The 25,067-nt window shown below is 45.7% G+C and overlaps 1 protein-coding gene across 2 annotated transcripts in view; it reads left to right on the plus strand.

The window, feature by feature from the left end:
- LOC125464952 (cytosolic 5'-nucleotidase 1A-like) overlaps nt 1–25,067 on the plus strand; it is a 59,536-nt gene that overhangs the window by 25,143 nt on the left and 9,326 nt on the right. Inside the window, exons 4-5 of one of the 2 annotated variants that reach the window (XM_059654234.1) lie at nt 2,237–2,359; nt 17,888–17,941. In XM_059654234.1, coding sequence (XP_059510217.1) covers nt 2,237–2,359; nt 17,888–17,941 — 177 coding nt within the window. The remainder of the gene's footprint in view (nt 1–2,236; nt 2,360–17,887; nt 17,942–25,067) is intronic. The other variant, XM_048557915.2, reaches the window with a different exon arrangement.

The following is a 25,067-nucleotide window of genomic DNA, read 5'->3' on the forward strand; positions in this document are numbered from 1 at the left end:
AGGGTCTAGGCCCGAAATGTCAGCTTTTGTGCTCCTGAGATGCTGCTTGGCCTGCTGTATTCATCCAGCTCCACACTTTATTATCTTGGATTCTCCAGCATCTGCAGTTCCCATTATCTCTGATACAATTTTAACCTCACTGCGAAGCCTCTTCCAGGGATGCCCTCTCTGATGAAGGGTCTAGGCCCAAAATGTCAGCTTTTGTGCTCCTGAGATGCTGCTTGGCCTGCTGTGTTCATCCAGCTCCACACTTTATTATCTTGGATTCTCCAGCATCTGCAGTTCCCATTATCTCTGATACATTGCAGACCCTAACCACCCGAGTGACCCTGCCTCCCTCACACTCTCAGACAGTACATTGCAGACCCTAACCACCCGAGTGACCCTGCCCCTATCACACTCTCACACAGCAGAATTCAAAGCCTAATCCTGGAAACTATTTTCCCTGTGTCATAGTTGCTTCCTTTACTGATTACCTTAAACCTGTGGTCTCTTGTTTGCAATTTTTCCACCAATAGAAACAGTTGCTCCAATTATCCTAAAATGAAAATGCCCCTGCTGGATTAATGCCAGGGAACAGCTATCCACAGAAAGGTGAGCAGAATCTTTTAAAAGCTGTTGACAATGGGTATCAATGGATACTTTCCACACCGATGTTTGACAGGTAAATATTAGGAGGGACATTCTACAGAGTCAATAACAGGGAGTCAAGGTTCTGAGTGGAGTATTAGAACAAATTTCAGGAATGTTCATGGGCTAAATGACTTCTGCTCCTGGGTTTCAATGTCACCTTCTTCCTACAGCATTTCTTTACAGGAAACCTGCCCACCTCACCAAACAGCCACACTGTCAGTCGTCAACAGAAATTTTGCAGTCATGGTTTAAAGGGACTTCAAATCAAAAGGGCCAAATATGGGCAAAAATGTCACAATGTATTCATCATGAAATGAGAAAGGCAGCAGCTACAGAAATTGAGAATAAATCACACAAAATAGCCAGATAACAGAACTCATCTGCTATTCACAGAGTTCGAGAGGCACTGACCACTGCTGGTGTTGGTGTCAGTATCTTTCCCACAGACGTCAGCTTCCTTCAGTAATGTTGCATACTCCTGTGGGGGTTTCAAACTTACTGCTGGTGCCACAGTAATGGTATAAATAACTACTGATGTCGGATGATCCATTACAGTCATAGATTTATACTGCACCTTAGAGAGTGAAGCCTATAAATAATTTTAATGAAGCTGCAGATGCACACCAAGCATCGAACTCATCTGTATAGTCCTGTGATAATTTCAATTCCCACTGACCATCACTAGCCCAGTGACCCGTCATTCATTGTCCCTCACTCACTGACCTCTCATTTACTGATCCCTCCCTCTCTGATGCCTCACTCTCTGCCTCTTCACTCTCTGACTCCTCACTCACTGACCCTCACTTTCTGATGCGTTAATCACTCACTCACTGACTCTTCAGTCACTGACTAACCCCTCATTCACTGACCCTCAGTCACTGACCCCTGAATCACTGACACCTCACTCACTGACCCTCACTTACTGATGCCTTAATCACTCACTCACTGACCCTTCAGTCACTGAGACCTCGCTCACTGACCCTTCACTCACCTATCTCCTGCTCACTGACCCCTCACTCACTGAACCTTGCTCGTTGACCCCTCCCTTACCGCTCACTCTCTGATCCCTCACTTTCTGACTCCTTACTCACTGACCACTCGCTCACTGACCTTCACACTGTCACTGACCTTCGCACCTGTCATTGACCGTCAATCACTGACCCTTACTCACTGATCCTCACTCACTGATTCCTACTAACCTCTCACTGACACTTCACTCACTGACCTTCAGTCACTAACCCCTCATCACTGACCCCTCACTCACTGACCCCTCATTCACTAACCCCTCATTCACTGACCCTCAGTCACTGACCTTCATTCACTGACCTTCAGTCACTAACCCCTCACTCACTGACCCCTCACTCACTGACCCCTTATTCACTAACCCCTCATTCACTGACCCTCAGTCACTGACCCCTGAATCACTGACACCTTACTCACTGACCCCTCATTCACTGACCGTCAGTCACTGGTCCTTCATTCACTGACCCTCATTCACAAACCCTTCACTGATTGACCCCTCACACACTGACCCCTCACTCACTGATTCCTGCCAACCTCTCACTGACGCTCACTCACTGATGTAATCTTTCTTCCTTTCCAGGTCTGTCTATCGAACGATTCTGCATGACGGGTGGGAAGAGCCCAATCGAGTATCTCAAAGCATATCACACCAATCTTTATCTCTCAGCGGATTCTGAAAAAGTGCAAGAAGCCATTGAGCAAGGTGAGTGGCCATTCAGCTATGCATTCCCATTGCTGCCATCTGAAAATTTCACTCAGATGCCTAAGAGCTTTCAGCCAGTGTTGTCTTTCTTTTGGTCAGAACAAACACTCAGTCCCTTTCTAAGAATCCCACCAGGGACATTCCGGCTCAAAGGAGTATGTTAACATCAGGCACAAGATGCAGATTATACACCAAACTGAGTCACAGTCTCTCTATATAATTTGGCCAACTTTGCAGTACGAAAAACAATCCTATTATATGGACCAACAATTTTGCCTCTGGTTATGTCACAGGAAGGGATGTGAAACTGCAGTTGGAGTTTAGGGAGCGAGGTAGAAGGTTAGTAGGATAATAATCAAAAATAATAATCTTTGAATGACTACCTGTGCCACGTGCATGTAAGTACAAAAATAGGATTATGGTGGCAGGTAGGGAATGGGTGACTGTCAGACAGTCCCGGAGAAACAGGAAGGTAGTGCAGGAGGCCCCACTGAAGAATAGGTTTTCTATTCTGGATATTGATCAGGGTGAAGGCTCCTCAGAGGTGTACAGGAAGACCCGAGCTCTTTACAGCTGTGGTAGGTTAGCTATACAAGAGGCAAGGAAGGAGAGTGAAAAGCAAGTACTGAAAGAGGAGTTACGAGTGAGAGTAAGAGACTGGCATTTCTGTGGCAATAGACATGACTCCGTAGATTAGATTACCCACAGTGTGGAAACAGGCCCTTTGGCCCAACAAGTCCACACCGCCCTTTGGAGCATCCCAACCAGACCCATCCCCCTATAACCCACACACCCCTGTACGCTACAGGCAATTAAGCATGGCCGATCCACCTAGTCTGCACATCTTTGGACTGTGGGAGGAAACCAGAGCACCCGGAGGAAACCCACACAGACACGGGGAGAACGTACAAACTCCGCACAGACAGTTACCCAAGGCTAGAATCAAACCCGGGTCCCTGGCGCTGTGAGGCTGCAGTGCTAACCACTGAGCCACCGTGCCGCCCCAAATGGGCTCCAGAATGAATGTTGACCCATGGTGCCACAACTAAGGATGTCACAGAGAGGCCACAGCACACGCATCTGGTGAGCTAAATGTCATGGTACATGTTGGTACCATCGGTTGTCTGCAGGCAGAGTTTAGGGAGGAGATTAGCAAGCAGGACTTCAAATGTGATCATCTCCATTACTCTGAAGGCCATGTGCATGTGAGAAGAGGGTAAGACAGACGAACATATGGCTGCAGGGGCCAGGAGGGCTTTAGATTCCTGGGACACTGTGGGTGGCTCTGGGAAGATAGCGCTTGTACAAGCCAATAGGTTGCAGCTGCACAGAACTGGGACTGAGGTCCCTGCGAGGCATTTTGTTGAAGTTGCTGGAATGGAAGAAGTAGGAGAGATCATTGGAGGATGATCATTAGATCACTTGAGGATGTGTAAAATACTAGGGAAAGCAGCTAGAGATGAAAAAGTGTACAGTGAGTTAATAGGGAGCTGCAGTAAGGGAGCAAGTAATGAAGGCCGAATCAGGGTTAACGTGTGTATGTGAAGGCATGGAGTATAGTTAAAAAATTTGAGGAGATATAGATGAAGATTGTTTTGTGAAATTATATTATTGTTGTACAGGAGGCCTGGATCGATGATCTACCTGCCCCAGAAGTGTTCATTCATATATCTGAATAGTGTGATCAGGAAATAGGAGAATAGCATACTCATGAGAGAGTGTCTGTCTCATGAGGGTATACTCATGGGAGGATTAGTGAAAACTCATTAGAGCTTGACTCTGGTCATGTTTAATCATGCTAGAGTGACACTGGCTGTGTACAGTCAGTGGGGAGCAGCTCTTTTTCCATACGCTCACGAGAGAGTGTCTCATAAATTCATACATCACATTAAAATCCGTTCAGCCCATTGAGTCTGCGCTGACAATAAACAGCACTAAAGGTCCGCTAATCTCAATTTCCTACATTTTTCCCTCTCCTTGACTATTATGATATTTGAAGTGCTCATCCAAGAATTTTTTTAAGTTGTAAGTTTTCCAGTCTCCACTGCCTTCCCAGGCAGTATATTCAGATTCCCACTATCCCAAATGAAAAAGTTTTTTTTCCCAAATCCGCTCTGAATCTCCTGCCCCTTATCATAAAACTACACCCTGTTGACCCCAAGCGGAACAGCTGCTCTCTATTCACTCCGCCCATACCCCTCACAATTTTGTACACCTCAATCAAGTCCCTCCTCAGTCTTCGTATCTCTAAAGAAAACAATCCAAACCTCTCCTTATAATTCAAGATAATGAAACGTGAGGCTGGATGAACACAGCAGGCCCAGCAGCAATGCTGCTGGGCCTGCTGTGTTCATCCAGCCTCACATTTCATTATCTTGGCTTCTCCAGCATCTGCAGTTCCCATTATCACTCTCCTTATAACTCAATTTTCCATCCCTGGCAACATCCTGGTGAGCCTCTGCTGTACCCTGTCTAGTCCTGTCATATCCTTCCTGCAGTGAGGTGACGAGAACTGCACACAGTACACTATCTGTGGCCTGACCAATTGTACAACTCCCAACATTACCTTCTTGCTGTATTACTTGATGCCACAACTGATGAAAGCCAGTGTCCCATCTGCCTTTTTAACTATCCTGTACACATGGTCTGCCAACTTCAGGGATCTGTAATAATTACCCCAAGATCCTTCTGTTCTAGCTGCCCAGTGTCCTGCCATTCATTAAATATACCCTTACCTTGTTTTGTCTTCCAAAGTGTATCACCTCACACTTATCAGGGTTAAATACCATCTGCCACTGGTCTGCCCATCTGATTAATCCCACAACATCCTCTTCGCTATTAACCATCTGCAAATTTGCTTAACATTACCTGTACATATTCATCCATATCATTTACGTATATAACAAACAGTAGGGGTCCCAGTACTGATCCTTGTGATACACTGCTTGACACTAGCCTCCAGTCACTCAAACAGCTTTCTCCTATGAGTCCTATTAACAAGCCATTTTCTGATCCATTTCACCAAGTTTTCCCCAATTCTATGTGTTTTAACCTTCTCAGTCAATCACTCATGCCAATCTGCTGATGTTTCGGGCCTAGACCCTTCCTCACCTTTCTGATGAAGGGTCTAGGCCCGAAATGTCAGCTTTCGTGCTCCTAAGATGCTGCTCAGCCTGCTGTGTTCATCCAGATCAACACTTTGTTATCTCGGATTCTCCAACATCTGCAGTTCCCATTATCTCCCATGCCAATCTCCCTTGTTAAAAGCTTTGCCTAAAATCCATGTAAACTGTATCAACTAAACTTACCTCACCCACACACTGGATCACATTTTCAAAATATTCCAGTCAAATTTTTAGGCATGACCTCCCTCTGACAAAGCCATGCTGACTATTCCCAATTAACCTATGTCTTTCCAAGTAGGTATTAATTCGCTCCTTCAGAATTTTCTCCAACAGTTTCCCTACCACTGGTATGATACTAACCAGTCTGTAATTTCCTGCTTCATCTCTATTACCCCTCTTAAAAAGTGAACCATATTAGCTGTCCTTCAGACCTCTGGCAGATCCCCCATGGCCAGAGAGGAATTAAAAATTTGTGTCAGAGCCCCTGCAATTTCCTGCCTTGCTTCCCACAGCAGCCAGAGATGCAGTTCATCTGGGCCAAGGTATCTGTCTGTTTTTAAGCATGACAGATCTTTTAATATCTCCCCATTTCTGGTGTCAAACTGTGCAAGTTCCTCACCGCCCCTTTTCTTGAATTCCACACCTACATTCTCCTTTTCCAGAGTGAAGACCGAAGGGAAATATTCACACACAGTTTGCCTCTCGGTCCCTAATGGGCCCTACTCTTTCTTTTAATGTATTTATAAAATATTTTAGGATTCTCCCTGTCATGTTTGCAAGTCTTTTATCATGCCCCATTTTACTCTTCTAATTACGCTCCTAGGTCCCCTCCTGCACTTGCTATATTCCTCTAGCCAAAGCTGAACTGGTCCCTTTGGACTTGATACCAGCCCTACTCTTCTTTCTTATCCAGTCCTGAATTGTCCCAGACATCTAGGGTTCACTGAACTTATTGCTCCTACATTTCCCTCTAAAGGGTGCATGTTGGACCTTTACTCTCCCTTGCTTCTTTTTGAATGCCCCCTTCCATTGCTCCGCTGTAGACCTACTCACACAGAACTATTCCCAGTCTAGTGTGAATAAATCCTGCTTTATTTTAATAAAATCTTCCTTCCCCCAGAAGAAAGGCATCTTTTGCAGGCCATTTTTTCCTTTTCCAGAACAAATTTGAACCATACCATGTTGTGGTCGCTATCGCCTAAATGTTCCCCCACTATCATATCGATGATGTGTCCACCTTCTTTGCCCAGAATCAGATACAGCACTGCACCATCCCTTGTTGGGCCTTCTACGTATTGATACAAAAACCTCCCACGGATACATATTGAGAAATCCGCCCCCTCTAAACCCGTTAACACTGTGACTGTCCCAATTTATGCTGGGAAAGTTGAAAGCCCCTAGCATAATTACCCTATTACTCTGGCACACCTCTGTGAATTGTCTGCATATTTGCTCCTCTATTTCCCCCTGTCTCTTTAGGGGCCTGTCCAGTCCTGCCTATCTACTCCCAGTTTACAAAAGAACAAAACAGAGATATGGCACAGGAACAGCCACTTGGCCCTCCAATCCTGTGCCAATCATCGTGCCCTGACCAAACTAAATAACTAAATAACTAAGTGACTAGTAAGGTTGATGAGGGTCAAGCTGTGGATGTGGTGTATATGGACTTCAGTAAGGCATTTGATAAGGTTCCCCATGGAAGGCTCATTCAGAAGGTCAGGAGGAATGGGATACAGGGGAACTTAGCTGCTTGGATACAGAATTGGCTGGCCAACAGAAGACAGCGAGTGGTAGTAGAAGGAAAATATTCTGCCTGGAAGTCAGTGGTGAGTGGGGTTCCACAGGGCTCTGTCCTTGGGCCTCTACTGTTTGTAATTTTTATTAATGACTTGGACGAGGGAATTGAAGGATGGGTCAGCAAGTTTGCAGACGACACAAAGGTCGGAGGTGTCGTTGACAGTGTAGAGGGCTGTTGTAGGCTGCAGCGGGACATTGACAGGATGCAGAGATGGGCTGAGAGGTGGCAGATGGAGTTCAACCTGGATAAATGCGAGGTGATGCATTTTGGAAGGTCGAATTTGAAAGCTGAGTACAGGATTAAGGATAGGATTCTTGGCAGCGTGGAGGAACAGAGGGATCTTGGTGTGCAGATACATAGATCCCTTAAAATGGCCACCCAAGTGGACAGGGTTGTTAAGAAAGCATATGGTGTTTTGGCTTTCATTAACAGGGGGATTGAGTTTAAGAGTCGTGAGATCTTGTTGCAGCTCTATAAAACTTTGGTTAGACCGCACTTGGAATACTGCGTCCAGTTCTGGGCGCCCTATTATAGGAAAGATGTGGATGCTTTGGAGAGGGTTCAGAGGAGGTTTACCAGGATGCTGCCTGGACTGGAGGGCTTATCTTATGAAGAGAGGTTGACTGAGCTCGGTCTCTTTTCATTGGAGAAAAGGAGGAGGAGAGGGGACCTAATTGAGGTATACAAGATAATGAGAGGCATAGATAGAGTCGATAGCCAGAGACTATTTCCCAGGGCAGAAATGGCTAGCACGAGGGGTCATAGTTTTAAGCTGGTTGGTGGAAAGTATAGAGGGGATGTCAGAGGCAGGTTCTTTACGCAGAGAGTTGTGAGAGCATGGAATGCGTTGCCAGCAGCAGTTGTGGAAGCAAGGTCATTGGGGTCATTTAAGAGACTGCTGGACATGCATATGGTCACAGAAATTTGAGGGTGCATCCATGAGGATCAATGGTCGGCACAACATTGTGGGCTGAAGGGCCTGTTCTGTGCTGTACTGTTCTATGTTCTATGTTCTAACAAACCTTCTGCCCTTATTTAGTCTGTATCCCTCTATTCCATCCCTATTCATGTAACCATCCAGATGCCTCTTACATGTCGCCAATGTGCCTGCTCCCACCACCTCCTCTGGCAGTGCATTCCATGCTCCTACCACTCTCTGCATGAGAAACTTCCCTCGCACATTTCCCTTAAAATTTCACCCTCTCACCGTGAACCTGTGCTTCCTTGTAATTGCAACTTCAACCCTGGGAAAAAGCATTGGACTCTCCACACTATACATGCATCTCATAATTTTGTAGACCTCTATCAGGTCTCCGCTCAGCTGCCATCTTTCCAGTGAAAACAATACTAGTCTTTTTAACCTCTCCTCATAGCCAATGCCCTGGAGACTGAGCAACATCCTGGTAAACCTCAGGAGCACAAAAGCTGACGTTTCAGGCCTAGACCCTTCATCAGAGGGGGAGATGGGGAGAGGGTTCTGGAATAAATAGGGAGAGAGGGGGAGGCGGACCGGAGATGGAGAGAAAAGAAGATAGGTGGAGAGGAGAGTATAGGTGGGGACGTAGGGAGGGGATAGGTCAGTCCAGGGAAAACGGACAGGTCAAGGAGGTGGGATGAGGTTAGTAGGTAGGAAATGGAGGTGCGGCTTGAGATGGGAGGAAGGGATGGGTGAGAGGAAGAACAGGTTAGGGAGGCAGAGACAGGCTGGGCTGGTTTTGGGATGCAGTGGGGGGAGGGGATGAGCTGGGCTGGTTGTGGGATGCGGTGGGGGAAGGGGAGATTTTGAAGCTGGTGAAGTCCACATTGATACCATTGGGCTGCAGGGTTCCCAGGGTTCCCTCTCCCCATCTCCCTCTCTGATGAAGGGTCTAGGCCCGAAACATCAGCTTTTGTGCTCCTGAGATGCTGCTTGGCCTGCTGTGTTCATCCAGCTCCAGACTTTGTTATATTGGTTTCCCCAGCATCTGCAGTTCCCATTATCCTGGTAAACCTTCTCTGCACTCTCTCCAAAGCTTCCATGTCCTTCTGATAGTGTGGTGACCAAAACTGCACGCAATACTTCAAATGCAGCCTAACAAGGGTCTTATATACCTGCAACCATGTTTTGCCAACTCTTGTAGTCTGTGCCCCAGGTAATGAAGGCTAACATGTCATATGCCTTCTCAATGACTTTGGCACCTGTGTTACCACTTTTAGGGAAGAGTGGCTGCACCCTTAACACTTCTAAGTTCTCCCCACAAAGCTTCATTTGAGAGGTATCATCTCTCCTTATTGCAATTATTGATTCCTCATTAAAAGTGTGACACTGTTAGATCTCATATATTCCGATGAGAGTCTGAGTCCATGGTAGGTATCAGGAAACCTTTATTACAGCTTTGTTTGTCAGTACAGCTTCATTTCTCAGGGAAATAAGGCACACAATAAGCTTCAGAATGTCATAACTTATACCGTTTAAACTTCAAGCACATGCACCACACACACACACACACACACACACACACACACACACACACACACACACACACACACACAGACACACACACCTCCCTGGTTCCTATTGGTCAATGGTGCCAAGTTATCCCTTTGTAATTGGCTGTCATCAACCTTGCTGGTCACTTCACCAAAGAACTTGAACTAATTTGTGTGGCATGATCTCCCATGCACGAAGCCATGCTGTCTACTCCTAATCAAAGTCTGTCTTTCTAAATGCATGAGTATCTTACCCCTCGGAATCCTCTCAAGTAACTTACCTACCACAGATGTTAAGCTTACTCGTCTATGATTCCCAGGTTTTTAATTTCAGCCCTTTTTGAATAAAGGCACAACACTTGCTATCCTCCAGTCTTCTGGGATCTCACCCAGGGCTAATGATGATGCAAATGTATCAGCCAGAGCCCCCGCAATTTCTTCTCTAGCCTCTTGCTGGGTTCTTGGATATATCTGATCAGGACAAGGAGATTTATCCACCTTCATACAAAGAATAAAGAACATAGAATTGTGGCCCTTTGGCCCATGATGTTGTCCCATCCTATTATCCCACTAAGATCAAACTACCCTGCATACCCTACATTTTACTATCCTCCATGTGCCTACCCAAGAGTCACTTAAAAGTGTCTAAAGTATCTGACTCCCCTACCACTGCCAGCAGCACATTCCACATGCACCCACCACCCTCTGTGTAAAGAACCTACCTCTGACATCTCCCCTATACCTTTCTCCAATCACCCTAAGATTATGCCCCCTTGTAATAGTCATTTACACCCTGGGAAAAAGTCTCTGACGATCCACTCTATCTATGCCTCTCATCATCTTGTACACCTCTAATCAAGTCACCTCTCATCCTTCTTCGCTCCAATGAAAAAAGCCATAGCATCCTCAACCTTTCCTTGTAAGGGCTGCCCTCCAGTCCAGGAAGCATCCTGATAAATCTCCTCTGCACCCTCTCTGAAGCTTTTACATCCTTCCTATAATGAGGCAACCGGAACTAATACCATTCTAATACTATGGCTCATCAGGGGAAGGCAGCAGTAGCCAGGTAGCTGTGGCTGGCTCTGCTGTACAGAAGGGCAGGAAAAAGAGTGGAAGGTCTATAGTCATAGGGGATTCGATTGTAAGGCAAGTAGATAGGCGTTCCTGAGGTCGAAAATGAGACTCCAAATGGTATATTGCCTCCCAGGTGCACGGGTCAGGGATGTCTCAGATTGACTGCAGGCCATACATATAGGCACCAATGATTTAGGTAAAAAATTGGAGGAGGTCCGACAAGCAGAATTTAGGGAGGTTGGAGCCAAGTTAAAAAGTAGGATCTCAGACGTAGTAATCTCAGGATTGCTACCAGTGCCATGTGCTAGACATCGTAAAAATGAAAGAATAGGCAGGATAAATGAGTGGCTTGAGAGATGCTGCTGGAGGGAGGGATTCAGATTTATGCAATATTGGGACCGGTTCTGAGGGAGTTGGGACTATTACAAATCGGACGATCTACACCTGGGCAGGACTGGAACCAATGTCCTAGGGGCTGCTTTTGCTAATGTGTGGGGGGGGGGGGGGGGGGTTTAAACTAATGTGGCAGGGGGATGGGAACCAAATGAGAAGGTTAGTAAATAAAGCCTGTTAGGAAATAGATAATGAAGTCAGTGTGACTAAGGGGAAGAGTAGACAGAGAGCAAATGATGAACACAAAGGGACAGGTGGTCTAAGTGCATTTGTTTTAATGCGAGAAGTGTAGTAGGTAATGCAGATGAACTTAGGGCTTGGATTAGTACCTGGGAGTATGATGTTATTGCTTTTATTGCAGCTTGGTTGAGGGAAGGGCGAGATTGGCAACTAAATATCCCAGGATGTAGATGCTTCCCGTGGGATAGAGAGGGAGGTAAAAGGGGTGGAGGAGTTGCATTACTGGTCAAAGAGGATATCACAGCTGTGTTGAAGGAGGGTACTATGGAGGACTCAAGCAGTGAGGCAATATGGGGAGACCTCAGAAATAGGAAGGGTGCAGGAACAATGTTGAGGCTGTACTACAGGCCTCCCAACAGTGAACGTGTCAGATTATGGAAAGATGTAGGAGCAACAGGGTGGTGGTGATGGGAGATTTTAATTTTCCCAACATTGACTGGGATTCTCTTAGTGTTAGGGATTTAGATGGAACACAATTTGTAAGGAGCATCCAGGAGGGTTTTCCAGAGCAGCAAGTAAATAGTCCAACTCGGGAAGGGGCCATACTGGACCTGGTGTTGGGGAATTAGCCCGGCCAGGTGGTTGAAGTTTCAGTAGGGGATTACTTTGAGAATAAGGATCACAATTCTGTAAATTTTAGAATACTGATTGACAAAGACAAGAGTGGTCTGAAAGGAGGAGTGCTGAATTGGGGGAAAGCCAACAGTAGCAGAATTCAGCAGGAGCTGGGAGTGTGGGTTGGGAGCAGCTGTTTGAGGGTAAAGAGAGGTTGATTAGAGTGCAGGACAGGCATGTCGGTGTGAAAATGAGGGATAGAAAGGGCAAGATTAGGGAACCATGGATGACGGGTGAAATTGTGAGACTAGCAAAGAGCAAAAAGGAAGCATACATAAGGTCTAGGCATGTGAAAAAAGACGAAACTTTGGAAGAATATTGGGCAAGTAGGACCAATCTGTAACGAGGAATTAAGGGGAGGAAGGGGTCATGAAATATCTTTAGCAAACAGGGTTAAGGAATATCCCAAAGCCTTTTGTTCATACATAAGGAGCAAGAGGGTAATAAGGGAAAGGGTTGGCCCACTCAAGGACAAAGGAGGGTAGTTTGCGAGGAGTCAGAGAAAATGAGTGAGATTTTTCATGAGTACTTTGCATCAGTATTCACTGAGGAGAGCGGCATGACGAATGTTGAGGCTATGGATAGATGTTTCATTACTCTATGTCAAGTCGGCATAAGGATGGGGTAAGTGTTGGGTATTCTAAAAGGCATTAGGGTGGACAAATAACCAGGTCCGGATGGGATCTATCCCAGGTTTTGAGGGACACGAAAGAGGAAATATCTGGGGCTTTAACATATATCTTTGCAACATATTGAGCATGGGTGAGGCCCTGGAGGACTGGAGAATTGCTAATGTTGTCCCCTTGTTTAAGAAGGTAGCAAGGATAATCCAGGTAATTATAGATGGGTGAGCCTGATGTCAGTGGTGGGGAAGCTGCTGAAGAAGATACTGATGGATAGGATCTATTTACATTTGGAAGAAAATGGGCTTATTAGTGATAGGCAGCGTGGTTTTGTGCAGGGAAGGTCATGTCTTACCAACTTGATAGAATTCTTTGAGGGAGTGATAAAGTTGATAGATGAGGGAGGGGCTGTGGATGTCATTTTCATGGACTTCAGTAACGTGTTTGATAAGGTTCCCTGTGTTGGGTTGATGGAGAAAGTGAAGTCGCAGGGGGTTCAGGGTGTACTATCTAGATGGATAGAGAACTGGCTGGGCAACTGAAGACAGAGAGTTGCAGTTGAAGGGAGTTTCTCAAAATGGACAACTATGACCAGTGGTGTTCCACAGGGATCCGTGTTGGGACCACTGTTGTTTGTGATATACATAAACGATCCGGAGGAAGATATAGATCGTCTGATTAGCAAGTTTGCAGTTGACACTAAGATTCTGGAGTAGCAGATAGTGAAGGGGACTGTTGGAGAATGCAGCAGAATATAGATAGATTGAAGAGTTGGGTGTAGAAATGGCAGATGGAGTTCAATCCAGGCAAATGTGAGGTGATGTGTTTTGGAAGATCCAATTCAAGAGCGAACGATGTGGTAAATGGAAAAGCCCTGGGGAAAATTGATGCACAGAGAGCTCTGGATGTTCAGGTCCATTGTACCCTGAAGGTAGCAATGCAGGTCAATAGGGTGGTCAAGAAGGCATACGGCATGCTTTCATTCATTGGACGGGGTATTGAGTACAGGAGTTGGCAGGTCACGTTAAAGTTGCATAGGACTTTAGTTCGACCACGTTGGAATACTGCATACAGTTCTGGTCGCCACATTACCAAAAGGATGTGGATGCTTTAGCGGGGGTGCAGAGGAGGCTTACCAGGATGTTGCCTGGTATGGAGGGCGGTAGCTATGAAGAGAGGTTTTGTAGATTATAATTGTTTACATTAGAAAGTTGGAGATTGAGGGGGGACCTGATTGAAGTCTACAAAATCATGAGAAGTGCAGACAGGGTGGATAGCTTAATGCATAGCTTAGAAAGGTGGACGCTGGGAGGTTGTTTCCGTTAGGCAGGGAGACTAGGACCCATGGGCACAGCCTTAGAATTAGAGGGGGTAAATTTAGAATGGAAATGAGGAAACCTTTCTTCATTCAGAGAGTTGTGGGCCTCTGGAATTCATTGCCACGGAGCGCAGTGGAGGCTGGGATGTTAAATGTCTTCAAGACGGAGATTGAAAAATTCTTCATCTTGCAGGAAAATCTATCTGTGAAGCCAGAAGAGGTAGCTGAGGTCCTAAACAAACACTTTGCATCAGTATTCACCAAAGAGAAGGAATTGGTGGATGATGATCTCAGGGAAAGGAGTTTCAAATCTCGAAGCCAACTTGCTATTAAAAAGGAAGGTGTTGAGCATCTTACAAAGTACTAAGGTAGAGAAGGCCCCGGATCCTGATGGGATCTATCCCAGAAATTGAGGAAGACAAGAGAACAAATTGCTGGAACATTGTCAGACATCTTTGTATCCTCTTTGACCACAGGTGAGATCCAGAGGACTGGAGAATAGCCAGCATTCTCCCTTTGTTTAAGAAAGGTAACAGGAATAACCCTGGAAATTACGGCCTACAAGCCTCTCATTTGTGGTTGGGAAATTGTTGAAAAAGATTCTCAGGGACAAAATTTATACGCATTTCGAAGCAAATGGATTTATCTGTGATAAACAACATGGTTTTGTGCAGTGGAGGACGTGCCTCACTAAATTGATCGAATTTTTTTGAAGAGGTGACAAGGACGATTGATGAGGAAAAAGTAGTCGATTTTGTCTACATGGACTTCAGAAAAGTCTTTGACAAGGTCCCTCATGGCAGACTGGTACAGAAGATGAAGTTACATGGTATCAAGGGTGAGCTGGCAAGATAGATACAGAACTGGCTTAGTCACAGGAGACAGAGGGCAGCGGTGTAAGGATGCTTTTCGGATTGGAGAATTATAACTAGTGATGCTCCACAAGGGATCTGTGCTGGGAATTGTGCTGTTCATTGTATACATAAAGGAATTGGACAAAAATGTAGCTGGTCTAATTAGTAAGTTTGTGGACAATACAAAGATTGGTGGCGTTGCAGAAAGTGAGGAGGATTGTCAGACGATACAGCAAGATATAGATCCATTGGAGGCATGGGCAGGAAGGTGGCAGATGGAGTTTAATCCAGACAAATGTGAGATGATGCATTTTGGTAGGTCAAGTATAGGTAGAAATTATACAGTTTAGGAGTATTATACATTTAGGAGTATTGATATGCAGAGGGATCTGGGTGTCCACATATCACTAATGGTGGCAGCACAAGTACATAAGGTTGTAAAAAACAGCCTATGGCATTCTACTTTCATTGGAAGGAGCATTGAGTATTAGAAGTATTGCATACAGTTTCAGTCACCACACTACCAGCAGGATATGGATGCTTCAGAAAAGGTACAGAAAAGGTTTACCAGGACGTTGCCTGGTATGGAGGATTTTAGCTATTAAGAACGGTTGGATACACTGAGTTTGTTTTTATTGCAATACAGGAAGTTGAGGGGCAACCTGATCGAAGTTTATGTGGAGGAACTGTTATCAGGCAAGTCCACTTTTGACATGCAGGAACTGTTTAAAGACCTGCAGGGAAGAGTTCAAGACCGGCGTGTTCCAGTAAAGAGGAAGGATAAGGGACTCTTGGATAAAGAGGGATATTGTGAATTTAGTCAAAAGGAAAGAAGTATATGTAAGGTTTAGGAAACTAAAATTGGACAGAGCACGTGAAGAATATAAGAAAAGCAGGAAAGTACTCAAGCAGGAGACTGAGAAAGGGCCATGAAATAACTTTATCAAGCTGTGTTAAAGAGAGTCCCGAGGCTTTCTACACATACATCAAAAATAAGAGGATAACAAGGGAGAAGGTAGGACCATTCAAGGGTAAAAAACAGAACCTGTGCTTGCACGTAGAGAATGTGGGTGAAATCCTAAATGAGTACTCTATGTTGGTATTCACCCAGGAGAAGGAAATGGAAGATAGTAATATTAATGTAGAGCATGCTACTATGTGAGGGCATTTTGGGATCAAGGAGGAAGTGGTGTTGGATCTCTTGAAGAGCATTAAGATGGGTAACTCGCCAGGTTATTGAGAGTGGCAAGAGAGGAGATTGCTGGGGCCTTAACATTTTGAGGAGGTGATGAAGGTGATAAATGATGATAGGGCAGTGGATGTTGTTTACATGGATTTTATAGTAAGGCTTTTGACAAGGTCCTTCATGTTAGGCTCATCCCAGAAGATTAAGTTGCATGGGATCCAGGATGACTTGGCCATGTGGATTCAGAGCTGGCTTGCCCATAGATGGCAGAGAGTCGTGGTTTCAGAGTGTTTTTCACGCTGCAGGTCCATGACAAGTGGTGTTCCGCAGAGATCTGTACTGGGACCTCTGCTGTTTGTGATATATATTTAAATGACTTATATGAAAATATAGACAGATAGATTAGTAAGTTTGTGACGCTACAACGATCAATGGAGATTATCAGAACTGCAGATGCTGGAGTCAGAAATAACACAGTGTGGTGCTGAAAGAACACAGGAGGCCAGGCAGCATCAGAGGAGCAGGAAAGTTGATGTTTTGGGTCGGGACCCTTCTTCAGAAATGGGGAGGGTGAAGGGAGCTGGAAAATAAATAGAGAGGAGGGATGGAGCTGGAGCAGGCAGGTGGGATGGTGATAAATAAGTGCTGCTAGGGAGTGGTGGGAATTGGTCAGTGAGGTGGGAGGGGTGGATAGGTGGAAGAGAAGATGGATGGGTTGTGTCAGGTCAAGGATGCAGAATGAGAGGGAGGGTTGGTCAAGGGATGTGGCTGGCAGTGGGGAGATTTTGAAACTGGTAAAATCTACATTTAGGCCATTAGGCTGTAAACTCCCAAGGCAGAATATGAGGTGCTGCTCCTCCAATTTGCGGGTGGTGTCATTATTACTGGAGGAGGCCCAGGATGGACAGGTTTCTCAGTGAGTGGAAAGGGGAATTAATGTGGTTGGCGACTGGAAGGTGTTGTCGTTTGTCACATACAGAGTGCAGATGCTCTACAAAATGGTCTTTGAGCCTCCGCTTGGTCTCACCAGTGTAGAGGAGGCCAGATCGGGAGCAGCGGATGGAATAGGCCACATTGACGGATGTGCAGGTGAACCCCTGTCTGCTGTGGAAGGTTTGTTTTGTGCCTTGGATGGAGATGAGGGGGTATGTTTCTGTGAGTATGACTGTGTCATGCTGGTGCTTGACTAGTCTGAGAGACAGCTGTCCCAATTTTGGCACTAACCCCCAGAAGTTAGTGAGGAGGACTTTGCAGGGTCAAGAGGGCTGCTTTTGCCGTTGTCTTTTCCAGTGCCTAGGTCAATGCCAGGTGATCCATCCAGTTTCATTGCTTTGAGACTTTATAGCGATTGGTACAAATGAGTAGCTTGCTAGGCCATTTCAGAGGGCAATTGAGAGTCAACCATATTGCTGTGGGTCTGGAGTCACATATAGGCCAGACCAAGTGAGAGTGGCAGGGTTTGCCTTCACATTCGTGAACCAGATGGGTTTTCCCCAACAATCGGCAATGATTTCATGGTGATCAGTAGATTCTTAATTCCAGACTTTTTATTTAATTATTGAATTTACACTCCACTGCCTACCATGATGGGATTTGAACTCGGGTTCCCAGACCATTAGCTGGGTTTCTGGATTAATAGTCTATTGACAGTACCGCTAGACAATGGCCTAGTGATATTATGTTAAGGAAAAGTATACAGTTAATGGCAGGATTCTGAACAGCATTGATGTACAGAGGGATCTTGGGGTTGATGTCCATAGCTCACTGAAAGTGGTCATGCAAGTAGATAGGGTGTTGAAGAAGGCCTATGGCTATTGGTCATTTTTTCAGCAGAGAGCGGCGGGAGCTGGACGCAAGTGAGGTCGGAGCAGAGATGCAGTCAGGAAGGTAAGTGATTGCTATTTAAGCACTTACCTCAAAGCCCCAGGTCCTTTTTTCAGCAGAGAGCAGCTGGAGCTGGGCGGAAGTGAGGTCGGAGCAGAGATGCAGTCGGGAAGGTAAGTGATTGCTATTTAAGTACTTAGCTTGCAGCGACCACATCTGCAACAAGTGTTGGTTGCTGGAAGAACTCCAGATCAGAATTAATGATCTGGAATCTGAGTTTCAAAATCTGCGGCACATCTGGGAGGGGGAAGAGTTACCCGGACAGGAGGCAGTCACACCCGATAGATTAAGTAATTCAAATTCAAAAAGTGTTCAGGGACAACAGGGTGTGGCTGTAAGTGAGGCAGGTAGGGGGATTCTGAGTTCAGGAGGGCAGGAGCCTCAGCCCTTGACCTTGACCAACAGGTATGAGAGTCTTGCTCCCTGTACAGATGAGGGAAAGGACTGTGGACAGGATGAGCCAGCTGACCACGGCACCATGGTGCAGAAGGCCATTCAAGAGGGGGGGAGCAAAAAGACAGCTAGTTGTTGTAGGGGATTCTATAATTAGGGGGACAGATAGTATCCTATGCAAGCTGGATTGGGAGTCCCACATGGTGTGTTGCCTGTCCAGTGCCAGGGTGTAGGACATCTCTGACCGGCTTAAAGGGATATTGGAGCGGGAGGGGGCGGATCCAGTTGTTGTGGTCCCACATTGGGACTAAGAACATAGGCAAAGTTAGGGTAGAGGACCTGTTCAGGGATTATCAAGCACTAGGAAAGAAATTGAAGTACAGGTTCTCGAGGGTCATAATCTCCGGATTACTGCCTGAGCCACGTGCCAATTGGCATAGGGACATGAAAGTTAGGGAAGTAAACATGTGGCTAAGGGATTGGTGTGGGAAAGAGGGATTCCATTTCATTGGCATCAGTTTTGGAACTGGGGGGATCTGTAACATTGGGACGGTCTCCACCTAAACCGATCTGGAACCAATGTTCTAGTGAAAAGGATAAGGGTGGTCAGTAGGACTTTAAACCTCTGAGTTGGGGGGGGGGGGGAAGGGAAAGCGAAAGTAACAGGGAGTATGGAGTTAAGTGGAAAGATAAGCAGCAGGATAGCATGTGTACAAGTGGGTTTAAGCTCGAGGCAGACTAGGAATACAGCAAAAAGGAAGGATAGCCTAAGACATCTTAGGATTTCCAATATCTCTAATAATGATAAGAAAGTTAGCATTAAGGCACTTTACCTAAATGCTCATAGTATTCGTAACAAAGTATTGTACAAAATGCGGAGGAATGGGATTGTGGGAGATATAGCAGTTTGGATCGGAAATTAGCTTGCTGAAAGAAGACAGAGGGTGGTAGTTGATGGGAAATGTTCATCCTGGAGACCAGTTACTAGTGGTGTACCACAAGGGTCAGTGTTGGGTCCACTGCTGTTCGTCATTTTTATAAATGACCTGGATGAGGGCGTAGAAGGATGGGTTAGTACATTTGCAGACAACAGCAAGGTCGGTGGAGTTGTGGATAGTGAAGAAGGATGTTGTAGGTTACAGAGAGACATAGATAAGCTGCAGAGCTGGGCTGAGGGGTGGCAAATGGAGTTTAATGCGGACAAGTGTGAGGTGATGCACTTCGGTAGGAGTAACCGGAAGGCAAAGTACTGGGCTAATGGTAAGATTCTTAGTAGTGTAGATGAGCAGAGAGATCTCGGTGTCCATGTACACAGATCCTTGAAAGTTGCCACCCAGGTTGACAGGATTGTTAAGAAGGCATACAGTGTTTTAGCTTTTATTAATAGAGGGATCGAGTTCCGGACCATGAGGTTATGCCGCAGCTGTACAAAACTCTGGTGCGGCCGCACACCGGAGTATTGCTTACAGTTCTGGTCACCGCATTATAAGAAGGATGTGGAAGCTTTGGACAGGGTGCAGAGGAGATTTACTAGGATGTTGCCTGGTATGGAGGGAAGGTCTTACGAGGAAAGGCTGAGGGACTTGAGGCTGTTTTCGTTAGAGAGAAGAAGGTTGAGAGGTGACTTAATTGAAACATATAAAATAATCAGAGGGTTAGATAGGGTGGATAGGGAGAGCCTTTTTCCTAGGATGGTGATGGCGAGCACAAGGGGGCATAGCTTTAAATTGAGGGGTGAAAGATATAGGACAGATGTCAGAGGTAGTTTCTTTACTCAGAGTAGTAAGGGAATGGAACACTTTGCCTTCAACGGTAGTAGATTCGCCAGCTTTAGGTACATTTAAGTCATCATTGGACAAGCATATGGATATACATGGAATACTGTAGGTTAGATGGGCTTCAGATTGGTATGACAGGTCGGCACAACATCGAAGGCCCAAAGGGCCTGTACTGTGCTGTAATGTTCTATGTTTTATGTTCTATAAAGTAGGTGAATTAACAACACAAATCATCTTGAATGATTATGATGTGGTAGGCATCACAGAGACATGGTTGCAGGGGGTTCAGGACTGGCAATTAAACATCCAAGGATTTACAACTTAATGAAAAGACAGGGAGGTAGGCGGAGGGAATGGGGTTGCCTTGTTAGTTAAGAATGAAATTAAATCTACGGTACTGAATGACAAAGGGTCAGAGGATGTGGAGTCTGTGTGGGTGGAGTTGAGGAACCACAAAGGCAAAAAAACTATAATGGGAGTTATGTACAGACCTCCTAATCGTGATCAGGGGCGCAAGATGCACCGAGAAATAAAGAGGGCATGTCAGAAAGGCAAGGTCACGGTGATCATGGGGGACTTCAATACACAGGTGGACTGGGTGAATAATGTTGCCGGTGGATCCAAAGAAAGGAAATTCATGGAATGTTTGCAGAATGGCTTTTTGGAACAGCTTGTGATGGAGCCCACAAGGGAGCAGGCTATTTTGGACTCAGTGCTAGGTAACGAGCCTGACTTTATAAAAGATCTTAAAGTAAGGGAACACTTAGGAGGTAGCGATCATAAGATGGTAGAGTTCAGTCTGCAGTTTGAAAGAGAGAAGGCAAAATCGGATGTAATGGTGTTACAGATAAATACAGGTAATTACAGGGGCATGAGAGAGGAATTGACAAAAATCAACTGGAAGCAGAGCCTAGCGGGGAAGACAGTAGAGCAACAATGGCAGGAGTTTCTGGGTATAATTGAGGACACAGTACAGAGGTTCATCCCAAAGAAAAGAAAGATTATCCGGGGTGGGATTAGACAGCCATGGCTGACAACGGAAGTCAGGAAATGTATCAAAGAAAAAGAAACAGCCTATAATGTGGCCAAGAGGACTGGGAAATCAGAAGATTGGGAAGGCTACAAAAACAAACAGAGGATAACAAAGAAAGAAATAAGGAAGGAGAGGATCAAATATGAAGGTAGGCTAGCTAGTAATATTAGAAATGATAGTAAAAGTTTCTTTCAGAAACAAAACGAGAGGCAAAAGTAGACATTGGGCCGCTCCAAATTGATGCTGGAAGGCTAGTGATGGGAGATAAGGAAATAGCTGAAGAAATTAATAAGTACTTTGCGTCAGTCTTCACAGTGGAAGACAAGAGTAGTATCCCAACAATTAAGGAGAGTCAGGGGGCAGAGTTGAGTATGATAGGCATTACAAAACAGAAAGTGCTAGAAAAGCTAAAAAGGTCTAAAAATTGATAAATCTCCTGGCCCCGAAGGGCTACATCCTAGAGTTCTGAGGGAGGTGGCTGAGGAAATAGCGGAGGCTTTGGTTGTGCTCTTTCAAAAGTTACTGGAGTCTGGGAAAGTCCAAGATGATTGGAAAATTGCTGTTGTAACCCCCTTGTTTAAGAAAAGGATCAAGACAAAAGATGGAAAATTATAGGCCGATTAGCCTAACCTCGGTTGTTGGTAAAATTCTAGAATCCATTGTTAAGGATGAGATTTCTAAATTTTGGAAGTGCAGGGTCGGATTAGAACAAGTCAGCATGGATTTAGTAAGGGGAGGTTGTGCCTGACAAACCTGTTAGAATTCTTTGAAGAGGCAACAAGTAGGTTAGACCAGGGAAACCCAGTATCTAGACTGCCAAAAGGCCTTTGATATGGTACCTCATGGGAGACTGCTGAGTAAGTTGAGGGCCCATGGTGTTCGAGGTGCATTACTGGCTTGGATTGAGGATTGGCTGTCTGACAGAAGGCAGAATTGAGATAAAACGCTCTTTTTCGGAATGGCAACCGGTGAACCCCCGCAGGGTTCAGTGTTGGGGCCGCAGCTGTTCACTTTATATATTAATGATCTGGATGAAGGAACTGGGGGCATTCTGGCAAAGTTTGCCTATGATACAAAGATAGGTGGACAGGCAGGTAGTACTGAGGAGCTGGGGAAGCTGCAGAAAGATTTAGACACTTTAGGAGAATGGCCCAGGAAATGGCTGATGAAATTCAATGTGAGCAAATGCAAGGTTTTGCACTTTGGAAAAAAGAATACAGGCATGGACTATTTTCTAAACGGTGAGAAAATTCGTAAAGCAGAAGTACAAAGGGATCTGGGAGTGTTGGTCCAGGATGCTCGAACGGTTAATTTGCAGGCAGAGTCCGTGATTAAGAAAGCAAATGTAATGCTGCCACTTATCTCAAGAGGGTTGGAATATAAAAGCAGCAACGTGCTTCTGAGACTTTATAAAGCTCAAGTTAGGCCCCATGTAGAATACTCCAATTTTGAGCCCCGCACCTCAGGAAGGACTTACTGGTCCTGGAGCGTGTCCAGCGGAGATTCACACAGATGATCCCTGGAACGTACGGTGAATGGCCGAGGATCCTGGGATTGTATTCATTAGCGTTTAGAAGATTGAGGGGAGATCTAATAGAAACTTACAAGATAATGTATGGCTTAGAAAGGGTGGATGTTGGGAAGTTTCTGTTAGGCGGGGAGACTAGGACCCGGGGGCACAGCCTTAGAATTAGAGGGGGTAAATTTAAAATGGAAATGAGGAGACATTTCTTCAGCCAGAGAGTGGTGGGCCTGTGGAATTCATGGCCAAGGAGCGCAGTGGAGGCCGGGACGTTAAATGTCTTCAAGGCAGAGATTGATAAATTCTTGATCTCACAAGGAATTAAGGGCTGCGGGGAGAGTGCAGGGAAGTGGAGTTGAAATACCCATCAGCCATGATTAAATGGCAGAGTGGACTCGATGGGCCTAATGGCCTTACTTACACTCCTTGGTCTTATGGTCAGGGAATCAAATACAAGACTCAGGACATCATGTTGCAGCTTTATAAGACTTCGGTTAGGCCACACTTAGGGTGCTGTATTCAATGCTGGTCACCAAATTACAGGAAGGATTTGGAGGTTTTGGAGAGAGTGCAAAAGAAGTTTACCAGGTTGCTATCTGGATTAGAGGGTATGAGCTTTAAGGAGAGGCGAGAAAAACTCAGACCCTGGGCATCCACAAAACGAATGTCCAACATCAACCTGACCTGGCATTTTGGAGCAAACCCCCGAACATCAAGGCCCAAGGGGAAGCCTTAGACAACATTGTTCTTTGTACTGGAAGTGGACAAAGAAACCTACAGCACAGGAACAGACCCTTCAGCGCTCCAAGCCTGCGCCGATCAAGATCATCTGTCTAACCTGTCATCTATTTTCTAAGGGTCTGTGTCCATTTGCTCCCCACCCATCCACGTATCTGTCCAGATACATCTTAAAAGACGCTAACATGTCTGCGTCTACCACCTCCGCTGGCAACGCGTTCCAGGCACCCACCACCCTCTGTGTGTAAAGAACTTTCCACGCATATCTCCCTTAAACTTTCCTCCTCTCACTCTGAACTCATGACCCCTAGTAATTGAGTCCCCCCACTCTGGGGAAAAGCTTCTTGCTATCCATTCTGTCTATACCCCTCATGATTTTGTAGACCTCAATCTCCATCTTTCTAATGAAAATTAGAACTTAGAATTAGTACTTTGGACATGTCCTGTTGGCCAGAGCAGCCATTGATGAAGAGATCCAGCACCACCTCCAGTGTGCTGGCACAACCTTCAACTACCTGAGGAGAAGGGTATTTGTGAACAACAACAATCAGATCTGACACCACAAACATAGGTTACAGCCCTGTGATGGTTCCTGCCCTTCTATATGGCTCTGAGACATAGACTGTCTACAGCAGACACCTCAATGCTCTGGAGCAGTACCACCAAAGCACAAGATCCTGCAAATCCAACTGCAACAGTGTCCCTGACAGGCCAACATGCCCATCATTAAGGCACTCACCATCCTTGAACAGTTGCAATGGGCCGGGCACAACACGAGACTCCCCAAGCAGGTGCTCTACTCCCAGGTTCAAAACAGCAGGCAATCCCCAGGTGAAACCCTCAAGGCCTCAGTGGCAAAGTGAGGCATTCCCGCAGACACCTGGGAATCACTGGCCCAAAACTGTCCAAAGTGGAGGGAGAGTGTCTGTAGCTATGTATACTCACTGAAGACCACTGTGGATTAGATTAGATTAGATTAGATCAGATCAGATTCACTACAGTGTGGAAACAGGCCCTTCGGCCCAACAGGTCCACACCGGCCCTTGAAGCATCCCACCCAGACCCATTCCCCCTATAACCCACACACCCCCGACCACTATGGGCAATTTAGCATGGCCAATCCACCTAGCCTGCACATCTTTGGCCTGTGGGAGGAAACCCACGCAGACACGGGGAGAATGTGCAAACTCCACACAGATAGTTACCCAAGGCTGGAATCAAACCAGAGTCCCTGGCGCAGTGAGGCTGCAGTGCTAAGCACTGAACCACCAAGCCGCGATCTGTGTATAGACATTGGAGAACATTCTGATTCAGTATACGGTGGCTGTGTGTATTCATGGGAAAATGACCTTAGCAGTGTACTCATCACAGAGTGACTGTGGTTCTATAAAGATATTGTAGAGTGATTTTAGCTGTGTATACTCAAAGGACAGGGACTCGGGCTATAAATACATGTGGGGATGTGTCTCTGTGTATGCACATGGGAGTGTGATTCTGGCTGTGTGTACTGATGGGAGAAAGACAGAAGTCAGATGACAGAGCTCAGACAACATCAGGTCAAACCAGTTTATTTGAAATCACTTCATCCAGAAATACTTACCTGAACATGTTTTGAGCAAATTTCTTCAGGTGCATGCTTTTCTTTCAACACAGGCTGATATCCTG

This window comes from Stegostoma tigrinum, chromosome 24, assembly GCF_030684315.1.
Source record: "Stegostoma tigrinum isolate sSteTig4 chromosome 24, sSteTig4.hap1, whole genome shotgun sequence".
Lineage (NCBI taxonomy): Eukaryota > Metazoa > Chordata > Chondrichthyes > Orectolobiformes > Stegostomatidae > Stegostoma > Stegostoma tigrinum.